Source organism: Argentina silus (genome assembly GCF_951799395.1).
Source record: "Argentina silus genome assembly, chromosome: X".
Classification (NCBI taxonomy): Eukaryota; Metazoa; Chordata; class Actinopteri; order Argentiniformes; family Argentinidae; genus Argentina; species Argentina silus.
Genome location: NC_139653.1, coordinates 18,446,544 through 18,464,121, shown reverse-complemented (window position 1 = coordinate 18,464,121; position 17,578 = coordinate 18,446,544). Strand labels below are relative to the sequence as shown.

Below are 17,578 nucleotides of genomic sequence, written 5' to 3'. Positions count from 1 at the left end.
TTGTCGTTATTTCAGCAAAAATAAGAGAAAATATTGTGATCCCATCACTTTCTTTTCATGTTTTAACTCGCGCTTTTATTTTGAAACCGCAAAAACGGTGAAAAGCAAAACCGGAAGTCTTAATGGCGCTAAATGGAGCTTATTGGAGTTCAGAGAGCACGGCTAAAAACACGGCCCAGTCATTTTCCACAGACTGACGGAAATGGATGTAGAGTGAACCCTCTGGATCCTCCTATCTCTGGTTGCGAGCAAATAATTTCAGCTGCTTTAGCTGCCATGCCTCTGTGGAAGAGAAACTGAAGTCGAGCTCTCAATCTCACTGGGTGTATCCTTGAAACATGGTGAGTGTATAGGTTTTCTTCTACAGTATGCCTTTAGAGACAAACTGACCATAGAGAGCTGCTCAAATCAAGCAACAAGTAATTTATTCTGTATTCTGGCTGACACATCGGTTGCAATCAGTTGTTTTATATAGATGTCTACCCAAGATGAAGCAACAAATTATTTATTTGATTGCTGATTGATAATTTAGTTGTTGTGACCAGGAGAGTAAAGAAGAGAATGCTTGATATAGTTACTGTGGGCATGATTGACAACCTTCTCATAAGGGAACATTATTAGCCATTGTGTACATTTTTTTTCTTTATTTGATAAAGTTAATCTAATGCAGGTACAAAGTCTTTTCAAATAGTGATGCTCGATGAATGGCATCTAAAATGTTCAGACTTATGTTTTTTTGCACTAGAAAATACAGACATTTGCATTTCACAGGGGCACAGCACTGTAAATATTCCCAGAGCGTGTATGAGATGAGGTCTAAACCTCCTCTTATTGTCTGTGTGTACTGCCCCTAAATCTGACAGAGCAGTACCCTGTTGCTATGATACCTGTTGATGTCATTCCTCTTTATCAGCAGTACAGGCTTCATTGGGACATGTTTGCTTTGTGTCTCAGTTGTCCGTTCGGTCAAAAGCATGTCAGTTCATTTGGGGACAAAACCTCTGAAATTCCTAATATGATTTAATAAATTAGCTTTAAACTTTTAGGATTTGCTGATATGTGACATTTGTATTTGCGTGCATGCATTTTCTTAACTTGATAACTACTCAATTGCAGAGTTGTTTGCTTATATGCACTGAATGTGCCTTTTCAGTTCACAATTGAAGCTGGCATATAGTTGTCCTCTTTTGTCATGTAGGCCTACCTTTTAGAATTAACACAGTCTAAAAGTCATGTGACGCCATATCATGTGTAAAGAGCTGTGGAATTCCATTGGGGTGATCAGAAGAAAGACAGAGCCTCCCCCAGGTTCTAAAACCAGGAATGCAACGCTTCATTGTTTCCAGATGGGGTTCTCTGCAACCAATCACAGTTTGCATTTGTGAAACTGCCCCTTTCAGATTGGCAGCACTGTTTCCTTTGCTTTTCCAGGCAAGTAAAATCCAAGGCTTGAGTGAGGAGGAGAAGGAACACCTACTCCCCTTGCTACAGAATGCTCAGTGGGTAGAGGTGGTGGGACGGGACGCCATATACAAGGAGTTCATCTTCAAAGACTTCAACCAGGTCAGAAATGCCTTGATAATGCATTACAACATGGGCCAGGAGTTTTTCATGGCCCTCCTGGCCCTAATTATAGTATGTAATGAGGCAGCCTTACAAATGAAGGGCAGTATATATTATACAACATAAATTACTTCATGGTGATCATGGAAGTGTAATTAATTTCTTTCTCACAGGCTTTTGGTTTCATGTCCAGGGTGGCACTACAAGCTGAGAAGATGGACCATCACCCTGAATGGTTTAATGTGTACAACAAGGTATTTCAATGACTCCCTAACAAGGCCCAGTAAGAATGCCTTGGGTAAATGAAATGTAGACAGTGGAAAAAATAGGTATATGAGACCAAATCAAAAATGGTTAGAAAAATAGACGATCTCTCTTGCCTTAGATGTCTTATGCTCTCCCTCGGTTTCTCTCATTCTGACTTCTCACATTGTCTCCTCCTCTCTGACAGGTACAGATCACATTAAGCACACATGACTGTGGGGGACTCTCCCAGCGCGACATCACTCTGGCTACATTCATCGACCAAGCATCTATGCTCTGAGTGACTCCTGGCCTGCCACTTCAGTCTGTCTCTTAGCCATTTCAATGGGGACCCCATAGCACTCTGACTCATTGCTCCCCGTATGATCTCTTCAGAATCCAAATCATAATGTTTATAGGTCACATTCAATTGATTATCTGATTCTGAACCTGCCTGGTGAAAATGTTTTAATTCCAGACATTTTCACAAATTGTTTCAGAATATAAAAATTGTGCCTTTTCATCAGAGCTGTCAGTTTCCTACTGTATGTCTAGTGTTGTCAGTGAAGGCAAACAAAGTTATTTGAATAACCAATAAGAATTGTCTCATTGTCTCCTCAGTAAGTAGCATTGAATCCTCCCAAAATTATAAAGCTATAAACAAAACTCAACAAATTCATCATGTTGGACACATTTCTTTAGAAACAATATAACAGCATAATAACATGGAACAGGTATTGTAGGCTTACTATTCAATATGTTAAGTTAAGTTTTTTTCTTTATAAAGGTGTTTTCTCTGGGAAATTGCATTGACCACCATAGTGCAGATAAAAAGAATCACCATTTTAGATTTTCAAAAATGTTTATGATATATTTCAAGAAACAACACGTACATGTATAAAAGAGCACTGGACTGCACTGTTGTGGATGTTATGAAGCCAATTCCCTGAGGCTGATCTACACATTGAAATTACCTCAAAAGCCCTCTTTAATCTGGCCTCTGAAGGCATACAGGTGAATGCTATTTATTGCTGTGAAAATTGTGTCAATAAACATCAACATCAACAACAGAAGGCATACTGTTCACCATTCTTTCTAGAGGGTGAGGTGCTTCATTAAGATTTGCAGATGCTGTGGTGGGGTAAGCAGCAATGGTTTCAGGAACTGATACAATCTAAATAAATTGCCCAAATTCCTGGAAATGGTTCTACAATGTCTCTATTATGTATGCAGTTGAATGGATATGTTTAAAATGCCACAAAATATTAGTGGATATTTCCTCATCCTGTTATCAGCTCCATCAAAAACTGAGACCACAGGATGAGTCTGTTTGTCATTGAAAAGTGCCTTTTGCAGCAGCATTGGCTGTCACTCATGAACTAAGAGTCATTGACTTTCTAGAAAACATACATCCTCAACTCAAATCCCACCCTGCCTCATGGTTTTCATCCTCATCAGGCACTAATTTCAAGATGTGAAATATCTATGCAATTAATTGATCTATTAAACTTAACTTACTTACTTGTACCAGTAAAAAAAGAAAATCAGACAATGGAGCCCACAAGGACTGGGATTGACCCTGAACTAGTGCTTACCCTGCATGAAAAACAAAAACAAATATGCCACATAAAATATTAGTGATTAATAGAAATACAAACACACAGTGGTCACATATTTCAATGCTTAGGAATTAAACAGGTGAACAAAAGTCATAATTCAATGGTATGATTCAGATGCCATCACTTAAGCATAATATCCATGTCAGCCTATTTCCCTTCTTTTGACTCAGGAAAGTAATGGATGTCATGGCATAAACAAAGAATGAAAACAGCTGATGTACATTTGACTACAAGCACAAATGGGAAAGAACATTGAAAATATTGAGGGGAAGACAAACAGAAGGTATTACAGTAGGGGGGGGGGGGTTTAGTTGTTGCTTTTTTGCAAAACCATTTAATTGCTTTAAAGAACACTTGAAATCTGCAGTTTATCAAATGCTTTAACTGTTAAGTCTTACACATCTAAATGTTACAAATGACTAAATGAGACAGGAGCATCCTGTCTGCATAAGCCCTAATAATTCATCTTACTGGGCATTGTCTTACAACAGGTGGCATCATTCCTACGCAACGTTTGGAGCCTCAACTGATCTTGATCTATCCCATGAGCATATTCAAGATATGAGGCCGATCAATTATCTGAATTAGATCAGCTATCTGACGTGAGACAATGCTTACTAGGTGAACAAGCAACACAACTGCATTAAACAGAAACTGAGGTAGATACAATTAGAAGATATCTTGATTAATTACCCACATGGACAAAATGTAAAACAGAGCTGGACAGTATACTATACAATAAAGGAAGTATTTAATCCACCTGTTTTCTGTCCCTTGAGATAACTTGTACTAGGGGCCAAACCATTATCTCAAATAATGTAGAGTAATTCATATGTCTTAAAATCAGAGGGTTGCAGGCTCAGATCCTTAACATGTCAACAGTGTTAAATAAGCTATGTAGAATCTCCATACAGTAGGTAGCTACATTAACATTTTACACTGTCTGAATTCTTTAAAAAATGGAATTAGCCATAGATGGACCCTAATTAAGTGTACAAATATGTATATATGCAATACATTTAGTACAATACTGTAAGTGGCTAGGAAAGTAATATGTATTAAGAATGGAAGAGGAGCTTAAATCTTAAAAAATAAAATACTAGCTCTTGTTGTGTGCTTCTCCATATCACTTTTGTTCATTATCTTTTTTCTAGAACATTACATTTCTACTAGTTTGTACCTGGAACATTAAGTATTGAGAAGTACATCAGGTTTGAAGATGGGGGGCAGTAGAGAGTGGCTCTTGCTTGTGAATTCAGTGGTTTAGTAGCCAACAAGCAGCTCTCAGGTCTCCTAACGGTACTAGCATGCTGAAATGTTGTTGCTTTACAAAATAAAATACAGGCATCTAGAATGTTTTCAATCATCACTTAAGATATAATGTAGAATGTTATGATAGAGGGAGATAAAGACAAGAGAGAGTTTAAAGCAGCTACATCTCAAGACAAAGCTAAGATTGAAATTGACACTTGAGAAAAACAACCGGTGTAGAGTGCTGCATGATAATATAAAAACACACACAATTACATAAACAATCAAATAATAATACCAAAACCCTTCTGAATGGTTTGAGCTGATACTTTCTGTGCTTTCTACAAATTCCAACAATTTCCCTCAAGGTAGCTAAAACAATGGCTTGTGCTTTAAAGATCTTTGCGAATGGGTGACTGTATTACAGGTGGGCAGGATAAGGCAACCGTTGAGTGATGCAGTGATCGGACCGGAGGAGAGGTGGGCTGGTATCCTGAGGCGTGACCAGGGCAGGCCACAGCCAGCCCACTCATAACTCAGTGAGCTTTTCCATTACCATTCATGTGACTCTTCTGAGACGTGGGCACGTCTGTGCTGTAGAGGCAGTCCAGAAAGCCACGGGAGATCTCTGTCACCATGGACCGGTCAGGGATGGACTGGGCCATACCATAGATCGCTCCCTAAAACATGGACGAGTATGAATGTGGTGTGGTTTTTCATCAATATGTTTATCTATGCTCTATATGTTCCGGTAATGGAGTCAACAGTATTAAAACTCACCATTCCAGTGGTCTTCTCATTGGGGTTCTTCATGATAATGGCCACCTGCTCCTTGACTTCACTGACAAAATTATCCGCCACACCTGGCTGTGTGTGCAGTACTGTTACACAGATGTGGATGCTGTAGTGGGACAGATGGAATACATAGTAACAATTCTTAAAAAGAAAACTTAAAATCAACATGGTGATATTGTGCCTAGGGGTCTTGACTTAGTTTTATTACTTCAGTGTACACTTTCAGTGCATAGCCAATATGCTGCGACATTAACAATAAATATGACTGAATACCTGGATGGATACTGCAGGGTGTTCAGATTCCAACCCTTTGATGTAAGTGCGTTGGATAAACGGAAGATGTCAAAGACGTCAGAGCCTATCGCCACCACAGACACCTCAGGCTCTCCAAACACAAACACACCCTCTATGTTACGGATTCTGTATAAAAAATAAATAAAAATAAAAATAAAAAAAACACTTGAAATATTTGTCTTATCCCAAAGCATTAGTGAGATTACAGTTCTGGAACATTGAACATCTTTACAATGCGGTATGTGTTAATAATGACTAAATTATGGGGGTTTTACCCTTTCTTGATAGTGCGTGCAGTCTGAATGATCTTCCTGGTAGTTTCTATGTAGCCATTCTCTCCCATGTGCATCATGGTGGCCCAGCATGCTGCAATGATGCCCCCAGGCCGGGAGCCTGCCACAGACGGGGAGGCATAGATGCCACCCTGCCAGTCTGGGGCCACAAAGTACTGGTAGTGCCGATACTTCTTGTCACTATAGAGGACCACAGAGGAACCTTTGGGGGCAAAGCCATACTGGGGAGGAAAGATAAATCACAAAAAACAACCAGTCAACACAACTACATGGAATGTTTCTCCAATAACATTATGTGTAAGAGCAATGTGCATTTTAGGTTTGAAAATCAAAAGAGAGAATGTACTGACAAGTCTGGGATGATCCACACCCTTCTCATACCTTGTGGGTGTCTGCAGAGATGCTTGTCACACCCTTTACCCGAAAGTCAAAGGGAGCCAGTGGGTAATTAGCTTTGGCCATGAACACGATGAGAAACCCTCCTAAACATGCATCCACATGCAGAGGCAGATTGTACCTTTCAGCCAGCTGAAAAGCACCAAGAGAGGCATGGTTGAGTGTTGGTTGTTTTTCTTTATTGTTTTTCTTTTTACATAACGTATTTATGAGGGAAAAGTATGACACTCTACCTTTCCTACTTCCTCTATGGGATCAATAATTCCGTGGGGGAACTGGGGTGCTGAGCACACAAGCATGGCAGTGTTCTTATTGATGGCTCTCTTCATAGCCTACGAGACACAAAAGAGGATCATTATCAAGCCCTCTTTTAAGCTCTACTGAACACTGTCTTTCGAGAGGAGTACCCCATCAGATTGATGTAAATATATGTTTGCACCTTAACATCCACTTTCATCGTCTTCTTGTGCAATGGTATATGAACAAGCTTCATTCCAAAGTAGTTTGCTGCTTTGTCAAAGGCTGCATGGACACTCAATGGTGCAATGCTATAAAATGAAGTGGGCAAAGACAACAAAGATCATTCAGAGTACACATAAAAAGCTTGCACAAGAAAGACAACCATCAAATTAAGCACCATTTAGAGACAGATTGCATGACATCACAGACATGCAACACAAGGGTTTTGAAACAGGATATTTGGACAAAAATACGGAACTTACATTTCAGGGTGTTTCACACCACGCTCATAGGCCATGTCTCTGTATGCCTTGCATGCCATCAGGATGCTCTCAGTTCCTCCTGAAGTGACCTGCACAGAACAAAAACAATACAACATTGTTGAGACAGAACAAGGAACAAGGAAGACACTATGGTAAATGTGTCATTACACATTCTTAACAAAACATACACATGATTGCACACACACTAACATGTGTGTGAGATTGAGGTCATTATTGGGAAGGTTTTACAGCAATACATTACATAATTTGTTGAAAGAGAGGCTTATGCCAATGCATGCTTTGAAATATGCTTTACAGTATATAATTTCCCAAGCTGTGTTCTTAGTCCAATGGAGCAGAAAAGAGATACTCACTGTTCCACAGGTGTTGGGTCCACCATTGAAGAGGGTACATGTCATTCTCACAACCTCTGCCTCCATCTTCCTTACACCAGGAAATAGGTCTGGGTGAAGTGGGTTGCTCCATGCAAAGTCTCCATATACCTAGGGACCAAAGGAAGAAATTCAACAGTTATCAATGAGCCAAGGTTTTCTCACAAACACACTAATGATAACGGGTAATGTGCAGTCTAAAGCATATAGAAAGTATAGAGAGTCATTTTCCAAATGTAGTGTGAACTACACATTTTCATTTTATTTCCAAATTGTCACAGCAAATACAACACACTTAACTTGAATGCTCATACAAAGAATGCAATACTTAAAAAGACTGTTGCTTTGCGGACATTCTGTACCTGCACAAGGAGTTTGGTCAGAGTCTCGTCCCCCCAGTAAACTGCACCTGACACACACCCTTTCTCCCACTCCACTTCACCTGTGAAGATCAGACAAAAATTGCTCAGAAAAAAATAAAATAATCCACAACATTATCCTCATCAAGCCAGGAGCAAGGGGTCCAGGAAAAGTCCTGGGACAACTCCCAGAAACTTACTCAGTGTCTCGTACTCTCTGATCTTTTCTAGAACTTGACCCTCGGTAAGGCCTTGTGTTGGCAGCTGTTTGGTGTAGCTCATGCCCTCCTTTAGCGTGCATAGGCTGACAGTCATGTCATCTAGGGCCTTATTAAGCTGGGCCTGGATCTGTCACAACACAGACATGGGTGTCACTTTATAATTGTTAAAAGTTCAAATAAGCTCTCCTAGGAGAAGTGGACCTCCATAGCAATGATTATAACAGAATGAAGAGAATGATTATAACAGAATGAAGAGAATGATTATAACAGAATGAAGAGAATGATTATAACAGTCCAACTTTCACAACATATAAAAATACTGTTTTGTCAAAAATATTGAAAATCAATAACAGCTAGCTGTTTTTATTAAGGTATTATAGCGTGCTAGTTAGCTAGCTGTACTAGAGAGCATTCAAAATAACTTATGTGAAAAATATCAATAACAATAATGTCCTACTGTTAACAGTGATGTAATGACCAAGAGTAACCTTGCGTTATCATAAGTCCATGATGTACACTGTGTCAAAGGTCTCCCTCCCCACCCCCCTCACCCTCCTGACACTGAGTCATCTTAGGATAATATGAGTCATTACAGCTAGATGAAGAAGAGTCAGAGCACATCTGCAAAAAAAAGGAACAAGATAACCGCTTAATGCTTACTGTCGCGCCAACAAAGGGTATTTTCCTGATGAGTCGAAAGCACTGCTTCTTCATTCTAGATGTTAGGCCTATATACCCAGAAAAGGAGATACATGTGTTGAAATAATTGTTGACTAGCATAGAAAAAACTAAAGATTAATTCAATAGGGACTTGTTGAAACATAAAACAACTGTGGGAAGACAACAGCTAGGTATGGCAACAGATAAACTACTTACTGATACTATAACAAAGAGTGAATCCTATTGTATAATTTGTTTATGGTTACAACAATAACTGCATCATCATTAAGTACAGTATCTAGTACTGCATCATGAAGTATCATGGCATACTGACTTGGCATGTCTGATTTGATCAAAATAACTAAAAACCTCAGTTTTATGGAAACATATGATACACGTGCTTCTTTTCTAAAACCTTCTCTTACTCACTCTCCCGCTGGAACAGAAAGCCTTTGACCCAGACTGCTCCTAGGGTGGATATGAGTGTAGCCCCGATGATCTGCCATGGCTCTAGCTCCTCACAGTTGGTGTTGACAAGCCGTCTGCCCTCCTCCAGATAAAGCAGCAGCATCTCCTTATACACCTCCAGGGCACTCTAGGAACAGAAAGGTGACATACTGTGAATAATTCCTGAGGGAAAATGTGGACTGCATACAGAACAACTCAAAAGCAATGATAGTCATGACGAAACATACTTTTTAAAGGTGTTCAAGATTCAAGATTCAAGATGGTTTTATTGTCATATGCACAACAGTTACAGAGCAATCGCTGGCAATGAAATTCTTAAGTCTTGGGCTCCTCCAACAGTGCAATAAGAAGTGTAAATAATACAAATAAAAGAAACAACAACAATAACAATAGTTACCTAAATACAAAACTAAATAAATGTAAATGTAAAATGTAAAAAGTGAAATGTAAACAGACGTTTTTATCCAGATGTCGACTGGTATAAAGTGGCATTTTATAAAGTGGCATGTTATAAAGTGGCATAGTTAAGTGTCATTGTGGTGAGCTAAGTAGCTCAGGAGTTCAACAGTCTTATTGCCTGTGGGATGAAACTGTCCCTGAGTCTGGTGGTGATTAGATTAGTAAATGTATATCTTTCAAATACATCTATGGTTGCTGCTTTGATGGATGAAGGTTTACCCCAAAAGGGTATAAAATAAAAATCTAAATTTCACAGATACATGCTGCATATATATCAGTCATCTATCAGTCAGTAATCAAAGGTCCAAGATTGATGATGACTACAAACAAAGTTAACCAAAAACATTTAAACATCTACAAACACACAAGCCAGGTTGTAGTATGATGCAATTAGGCTACCGCAATTGCATGTACACTAAATCATGCATACAATTTAGGCCTACAGTTTCTAATGCACACTTCCACACAAAGAATACCATCTGTCAAATTCACATTTTCTGAAAGTGGAAATATGGTTCTGTACAAATAACAGGAATGAGTTAATTAATGAAGAGTACTTACAACGGAAGACTCTGTCATCACAATGGTCAGATTTCTACCTAACTATAGGAAGACAGTATAGCACATGCTATTATGGACGAGAAAGTAACTAGGTGAATCCGTTACTCCAACTAATCATAAGGCTGACAGGTTTCTGTTTTTGCATCAGGTGAGCTAGAGGAATAGAAATCAGCTGACTCAACCCTGTTTACAGACTCCTCCCCTGTCCCCACTGCCATAACATCTGCAGCCTATGGAGGAGAGGAGAAGATACTCTGCAAATGTGTTTTTCTCCAAAATGAATTAATTCAGTCGGACTACACAGGAAGTACAAAAATAGCCTACCATATGTGTCCTTCATCAATGAACTGATGAAGTGATTCACAGAAAGTGTTGGCCAATCAAAGGTCACAAACATATTCCATGAATGGAGTATTACTATAGGTGCTGAATATTGACCAATAATTTGTACCATAACTACATTTAAATGGACCTATGCCTATTTCTATGACTGCAGGCATAGTAAATGATTCATGACTGTAATTTCATAAGTGCAGTAAAAATGAGCATATCTATTCTCTCATCCTATTAGCTTATGATCACTACTTTTTACAACACAACGCAGGGCTGATAACAATCAAGATTACTGCTAGCGTCCAGGGATGCAATCAGATAAAGAAGAGCTAAAGGTCCACAGGACAATCTTGAATAAGCACAATCCATAATGACTGAAATGAATATCACATAATAATATCTTGGGGGAGAGAAAAGGGTAACATGCAATGATGATGGAAGCAGCAACACAAAACATTGTGTTACCTTGCTCCATACAGTCTACACAGTCTACTACTTTACAATTCAAACACCATTTGATACTTAACAAACCATAACTTCACAATGAATGAGTCTGAATGGAAGCGTTGAAACACAAGAGTCTACCCTATGACTATCGTTGTCAGGCCTACAGTCTGTGTACAGTAACAGGTTTGGCAAGGTTAGCCAAGTAGAGCAGAGTGGGAAACAACGGTAAGCATGTCATGTGACTGTGGCAATGTCTCAGATGAGAAGCTGATTTGAATCCTTTATCGTGAGATTAGATGACAGGCTTCGTTCTTCATTTTGAGTGATTGATAAACCTTCCAGGACATTTCCCTTAAATGTATAGCCTACCAGACAAGCTATAGTCACAGTGCTAAGGAGTAGTCAAATGCAAATTAATTAAATGCAAATGTAGCACAGCCAGCAAGGCTGAAAGATCAGTGCCAAATTTTAGTGTTGAAACGTCTGCCATAAACTGGAAATTGTGTTATCTTGAGTCAGGGCAAAAGGTATGTCTAGGAAACTGTTGCAACATGTATGAAGCCTTTGCCACGTAGCTTTTGTTATCCAACACATTTGCTGATTACAAAGCATTTGACACCATCATTGCATTATGAGAGTGAATGCAGAGCAAAGCCCTTCACGCCTTTTCTGTTCTCCTCATTGTTGTGTAGACGCTCATGCCTTTGCTTTTCCCATGCCAGTATTCTGTAAGGAGACCTTTGTTGTCTCCAAGAGGAGGTCATATTTCTCATGGAAATATACCGGGTGTGAGGAGGCTGGTGCTGGCACACATGAAGAGAAAAACTGCCTGATAACACATAAACAACATTACCACTGGTTTTGCAAACATAACTGAACTTCTGGAGAAACACAAAGAGAAAAACTAATCTGAAATAGGCCTACAAAAATCTGTTTTGGAAGTACAGTCCCTTTGAAGCATTGCCCTGTCCCCTACTCATTCATTGATTGTATTCATTATGCTCAAATTACCCATGGGCAATTCCACGGTAACAGAATGATCCTGCGACTAAATTTTTCACTTTCAAATGTATGCCAAACAAAAACCCTTGATAACAAGTTTAAGCTATACAATTCTGTGCATAATGACTACTTTAACATTCCAACTGAATTAAACAAGTAAACAAAAAACACCTTTACTTTAAGAACTGTGAAGTAACAGAATTACCCTAAAATCTCCCTGAGTTTTTTAATGTAACCACGTTTCCTCAAAACGACTTAAAAACATGCTCTAAATTAAGATACAAATGTGTCTGTAGAAAGAGTGGGGTGTTAGCCATCATATGATACCTTGAGTTTGAACATATCTATTTGGTTATTGAGCTACAGTAAGTGAAGTAGACTTACATCCGGTAACAGAATGCCTAAATGGGCCCCTACAGAAATGCACCATTTCTGGATTTGAATGTCATTCTGTACATGATGATGATACAATAGACACTCTCATTAAGGTAATAATGTATTCTTTTATCAACATATATATAACATTACAAAGGGAAATTGATAGAAACCCCCAAAACACATGAAACATAAATCAGCCTTAATCTGCCTCCTTAATTGTGATTTAAAATCAATGACATTTGTTGTTCAGTGTATTTTTCTTTATTATACCAAAAGAAAATAGCCAACACTTTTGGCAGCAAAAAAATAATTTAAAAAAAATAAAATACAAGTAAGCCTGTGTCATGTGTAGACACAAACAGAGACACCCAGCCTGTGCCTAGTTTGCCTCAGATATAGCCTGTGCAAAATGAAAAATGTCTTTATTGTCTGCAACCAGTGTGGGAAGGATCATAAGAATCTGTCTTAGGGACACCACACAGTATGTGTCAGTGCACTCTTTCATAATGAAGATAAATCCTGTGATGTCCTTTTTGTAGAAGTGTGCAACATGTATAGTGCCCTGAGTAAGTAATAGGACAGTGAAGTATCTTTTCTTCTTTTGGCTCTATACTCCAAAAGTTTGGATTTGAAATCAAACAATTACTATGAGGTTAAAGTATATATTGTCAGCTTTTATTTAAGGGTATTTGTGTACATGTTGGTTTCAACATTCAGACATTACAACACTTTTTATACATAGTGCCCCTATTTCAGGGCACCAAAAGTAATGGGACAGATTCATATAATGTCCAATTTAAGCACTCATGTTTAGTATTTGGTCAACAATCCTTTGCATGCAATAACTGCCTGAAATCCCATTGACCCCACTACACTGGGTATCTTCTCTGATGATGCTCCTGTAGTGCAGCCATCTCCAATTGTTGAGGCATTTTTTCCTAAAATCTTATCATCAGGAAATTAAATGCATGTTCAACCCTTTTTGAGGATAACTAGTGGTTTGCACCTTGCAGTGAAGCCTCTGTAATTCAGCTGGTTATGTATTCCGTGGATAGTAGTCTCTGACATATTCATGCCTACCTCCTAGAGAAGAGTGTTCCTGATCTGTGGGACAGTTGTTTTGGGCCTAATAATAGCTTCCTTGACTTTCATTGACACCTTGTTGGTGGTTAAGTTGACAGACACCAATAGCAGACTCCAAAAGGTGAGATGAGTATGTTGATACAGTGCTTGGTGAGTATGTTGATGCAGTGGTTTGTAACTATTATTGTATGATTTCCCACTGTTTTTCTGCTGTCCCTGTAGGAGAACCCTTTTAAGTTTCATATAGAACCCTTTTGGATTCTGTATAGAACCCTCTGTGAAAACAGTTCTGCATTAAACCTAAATGGGTTCCTTAAAGGGTTCTCCCATAGTCACAGTTGAAGAACCCTTTTAGGTTCTGTACAACCCGTACAATAAGTGAATGCACCAATTCAAACGCAGTAATTCTGTTACCAACTTGATTTGGTCATTCTGTTACTGATTTGGTAACAGAATAACCAGTTTTAATCACTTATTAATTCATAAACTAAATTTATATCAGTAAAAACACTACAAGTATTTGGTATACTTATTAGTTTTTATTAACTTTCATTATCCTTGCTCCTCATGAGGCAGATAAATTTGATAATATCTTTCACTTATGTGGGTTTTTGGTAACAGAATGTCCCAGAGACTTGGCAATGATTCAGTACAGTTTGGGGCTGAATTTGAAACACATGAGTATGGTTATGAATACATGTCCAAACAAGACCTAGAAAAACTAATTCACGCTTTCATTTCCAGTAGGTTAGACTACTGTAATAGTCTTTTCTCAGGCTTTCCCAAAAAAGCACATAGGCAGCGACAGCTCATTCAGAATGCTGAGTTCTAACAAGGACTAAGAACATCTGAACATATTACACCAGTTCTCAGGTCTCTGCATTGACTACCAGTGTGTTAGAGAATTGACTTCAAAATACTATTACTTGTCTGTAAATCAATTCATGGTTTAGGGCCAAACTACATCTCTGACTTGCTTCCACACTATGAACCCTCTAGACTTCTTAGGTCATCAGGGACCGGTCTACTAACTGTTGCTAGAATTAAAACAAAACATGGTGAAGCAGCATTCAGTTATTATGCTACACATAGCTGGAATAAACTTCCGGAAGATCTTATATCAACCCCAACTCAAAAGCTACTTTAAAAAATGGGCTAAAAACCTTTATGTTCGCCTTTGCCTTTAATTGAAACTAAATTGCTGCTAATAACTGCACTCTGACACTAAAATGCACTTTGTGCATTTGTGACTTTTATTCTTTTTATGTCTTTTATGCTTTTTTTTAAAACTATTTTTTGTTTTGCTCTTTCCTTTTTATCTATTTTATGTAAAGCACTTTGAATTGCCTCTGTATGAAATGTGCTATATAAATAACATTCATTCACTATTGCTTGACTATTGTGCAAAACACAGCAGAGATGTTCTATAGAAGTTCTAAAGCGATTACCAAAAGAGTACCAGAGTCCAAAGCCATGCATGTATGGTCGCTGGTGTCACAAGACAGTCCTATTCCTCAACAGATCTCCCATACCATTCTCAAAGTACACTAGTGATAATAATAATACTTCCTGTATGTTTGTGTTAAACAGGATGTCTAACAATACTGTGTAGTGCAATACAAAGAAAAGGGGTTGTGTAGAAATCGTAGAAACCTAGTCTTTACCTCGAAGAAGATACTGTTTATGATCTTTCCCTTAGTGAAAGTTGTCAAATCAATGTCAAGTTAAAGCACTGGTTACTAGACGTATTCCCAACAAGGGCACTGACATTTGTAGGTAACAGTTGTGATACATTTAGGCCCATTTATTTATCCAAAATAGAGAATTACAAAAGAAGCCTCAATGTTAATATGAAGCACTGCCTGCAATCTTAAAAGTGGTGATATGATGCCGCCGATTTAAAAATTGCTCTTAGCTAAGTGGGAAACATGTTTACTTTGTTTGATTGTTCGCCAAGCGCGGCTACACTAACATGGTCACACTGTAAACTAAGCTTGTTACCAAGACCCATCGATTGCTTTTTTGACAAACGGGTTATATAAGCTAGCAAGCTAGGCTACCTTGCTTATTTAAACTATTCTAACGAGAAAAATAAAATAAAGGGTTGACATTTGATTACTTACCCAATAGTCCATGGTAAGTGTCAGGGCACGCGAAGATTATTATCTTCACTTTTTCTTTATTGTACTTGGCTAGGAAAAGTCAACTCAATATCTTTGTATACTGTAGCTTGCTTTGTGGCCGAGGATCTGGTTAACATGCCACTATCACTTGCAAGCCTAACGCGAATTCAGGAAGTGTCGGGAAACCTTGTGTCCCGATTACGCAATAGCAAATGTATAAATCAAATGAATTTGCTCAGAAGGTACGCCCGCGGGCGTTCTCCAGTTTGCGTACTATAAAGATATTGGAAAATGACATCACACTTGCATGATTAGACATCCACAAGCCCATAGCCTACTCCAGTAGTTACCAAAGCACTTCTGTCGCATTTCTAACGTTGGATGTTGGATGTGCCAGATGGAGCTGAACAGTGCCCCCGAGCGCTCGACAGGCGCTGCCCCTGTCACATAGAAGAGCCAGGCCTATCCAATGTGTTGGCCATGATCATAAACATGATAATTCATATAACAGAACATAAAAACAGAAACTCTTTCAACAATCATTGGGACAAAATGGAGAGGGTATTCATCTACCCATTTGGGTCATCTCTTTCCAAATAGAGAGGCTTCAATTAATCAAAAGTGTAAAGCTGCCTTCTAAAATATTGCATCCAAGCCTCACCAATCAGTTGAAGCTGCTGCTGATGCTGTTGTCGCTGATGATCATAAGAGTAGGTAAAAGTATGTCCTTATATGGTATATTCTACATCCTACTGGGCCTTTCAGTGTGCCATGAGAATTATCTGTCACTTGCTCTGGGACTGTGACATCGCCTCTGACAAGAGTGCCTCCTACTGGCCTTACTAATACCTACAGCAACTTGATTTAATTCTCCCAATAGGATGTAATTGCAGTTATTAAACCGCAATTCGGGGCGTTACTTGAAATGGGCGTTCCTTGATATCAGGAAACGCTCATTGATGCCTGTCAGTTCCCGCACTGTCCTACGCAGTTCATATTTTACGAGACTTTACGAGAAATGAAGGACTCGATTGGTGAAGGAATGCTTTCGAGATGAAAGGAATTGCATTTATTTCATTTGGTTGACTGTCTATGGATGGCACATGATGCAAAACAATTGACTAGAATGATCATTTAAATCGTAATGTAGATGTTATTATGCATATGAAAAAATAACACCAACCACTTAGCTCTATACTCCAACAGTTTGGCTTTGAAATAAAACAATTACTATACTTTAGAAAGTACAACATTCACCTTATTTCAGGGCCCCAAAAGTATTGAAAAAAATCATATAATGTCCAAATAAAGTACTCATGTTTAGTATTTGGTCGACAATCCTTTGCATGTATTAACTGCCTGAAGTCTGTGACCCATTGACCTCATCAGACATTGGGTATTTTCTCTGGTGATGCTCTGCCAGGCCTGTAATTCAGCCATCTTCAGTTGTTGTTTGTTTTGAGGTCTTTTTGCTTAACATCTTATCATCAGGAAATGTTCAATTGGATTTAAATCTGTAGATTGACTTGCTCTGTCAAGAACATTCTGCTTTTTGGTCCTGTAAAACTCCCTAGTTTCAATATCAGTATGTTTGGGGTCATTGTCTTACTGTATGATGAATCGCCTTCTAATGAATTTGGAGGCATTTGTTTGTATTTGAGCATACAAGATGTTTCTGTACACTTCAGAATACATTCTGCTGTAGCATCATCAATTAAGGCAAGTTATTAGGTCTTGTGGCAGCTATACATGCCCAAACCATAGCACCCCCTCCACCATGATTCACAGATGAGAGTGTATGCTGTAAATCTTGGGCAGATCCTTTTTACTCCAAACTTTCCTCCTGCCACTCATAACTACTATACATGATCATATTCATCTTATATAAGATTTTCATCTTATATATGTTTTTCTGA

The 17,578-nt window shown here is 38.6% G+C and overlaps 2 protein-coding genes across 4 annotated transcripts; one reads left to right on the top strand and one right to left on the bottom strand.

The window, feature by feature from the left end:
- Nucleotides 1-204: 204 nt before the first annotated feature.
- pcbd1 (pterin-4 alpha-carbinolamine dehydratase/dimerization cofactor of hepatocyte nuclear factor 1 alpha) lies at nt 205-4,364 on the top strand. Its single transcript, XM_083694463.1, has 4 exons — nt 205-341; nt 1,432-1,563; nt 1,737-1,817; nt 2,015-4,364. The coding sequence occupies exons 1-4, from the start codon at nt 339-341 to the stop codon at nt 2,105-2,107; spliced, it is 309 nt and encodes a 102-aa protein (XP_083550589.1). The 5' UTR covers nt 205-338; the 3' UTR covers nt 2,108-4,364.
- Nucleotides 4,365-4,517: 153 nt separating this feature from the next.
- On the bottom strand, nt 4,518-16,379 carry sgpl1 (sphingosine-1-phosphate lyase 1). 3 transcript variants are annotated; one of them, XM_083694462.1, is made up of 14 exons: nt 16,324-16,379; nt 9,238-9,403; nt 8,809-8,876; nt 8,128-8,275; nt 7,931-8,010; nt 7,551-7,679; nt 7,177-7,265; nt 6,894-7,002; nt 6,688-6,786; nt 6,440-6,586; nt 6,041-6,279; nt 5,745-5,891; nt 5,457-5,577; nt 4,518-5,356 (listed from the first exon to the last, which is right to left on the bottom strand). In XM_083694462.1, the coding sequence occupies exons 2-14, from the start codon at nt 9,377-9,379 to the stop codon at nt 5,213-5,215; spliced, it is 1,662 nt and encodes a 553-aa protein (XP_083550588.1). In that variant the 5' UTR covers nt 9,380-9,403; nt 16,324-16,379; the 3' UTR covers nt 4,518-5,212. The 3 variants fall into 3 exon arrangements, with proteins under 3 accessions (XP_083550588.1, XP_083550587.1, XP_083550586.1); XM_083694461.1 differs by lacking the exon at nt 16,324-16,379 and adding an exon at nt 15,663-15,972; XM_083694460.1 differs by lacking the exon at nt 16,324-16,379 and adding an exon at nt 10,297-10,411.
- Nucleotides 16,380-17,578: the final 1,199 nt, after the last annotated feature.

Excerpts from the sequence above, each read along its gene's own strand:
- pcbd1 (XM_083694463.1), top strand. Across the intron at positions 1,564-1,736 it reads TCTTCAAAGACTTCAACCAG|GCTTTTGGTTTCATGTCCAG; the intron begins GTCAGAAATGCC and ends TCTTTCTCACAG. Across the intron at positions 1,818-2,014 it reads GGTTTAATGTGTACAACAAG|GTACAGATCACATTAAGCAC; the intron begins GTATTTCAATGA and ends CCTCTCTGACAG.
- sgpl1 (XM_083694460.1), bottom strand. Across the intron at positions 8,011-8,127 it reads CAGAGAGTACGAGACACTGA|GTGAAGTGGAGTGGGAGAAA; the intron begins GTAAGTTTCTGG and ends TGATCTTCACAG. Across the intron at positions 7,680-7,930 it reads TGACCAAACTCCTTGTGCAG|GTATATGGAGACTTTGCATG; the intron begins GTACAGAATGTC and ends TTTGGTCCCTAG.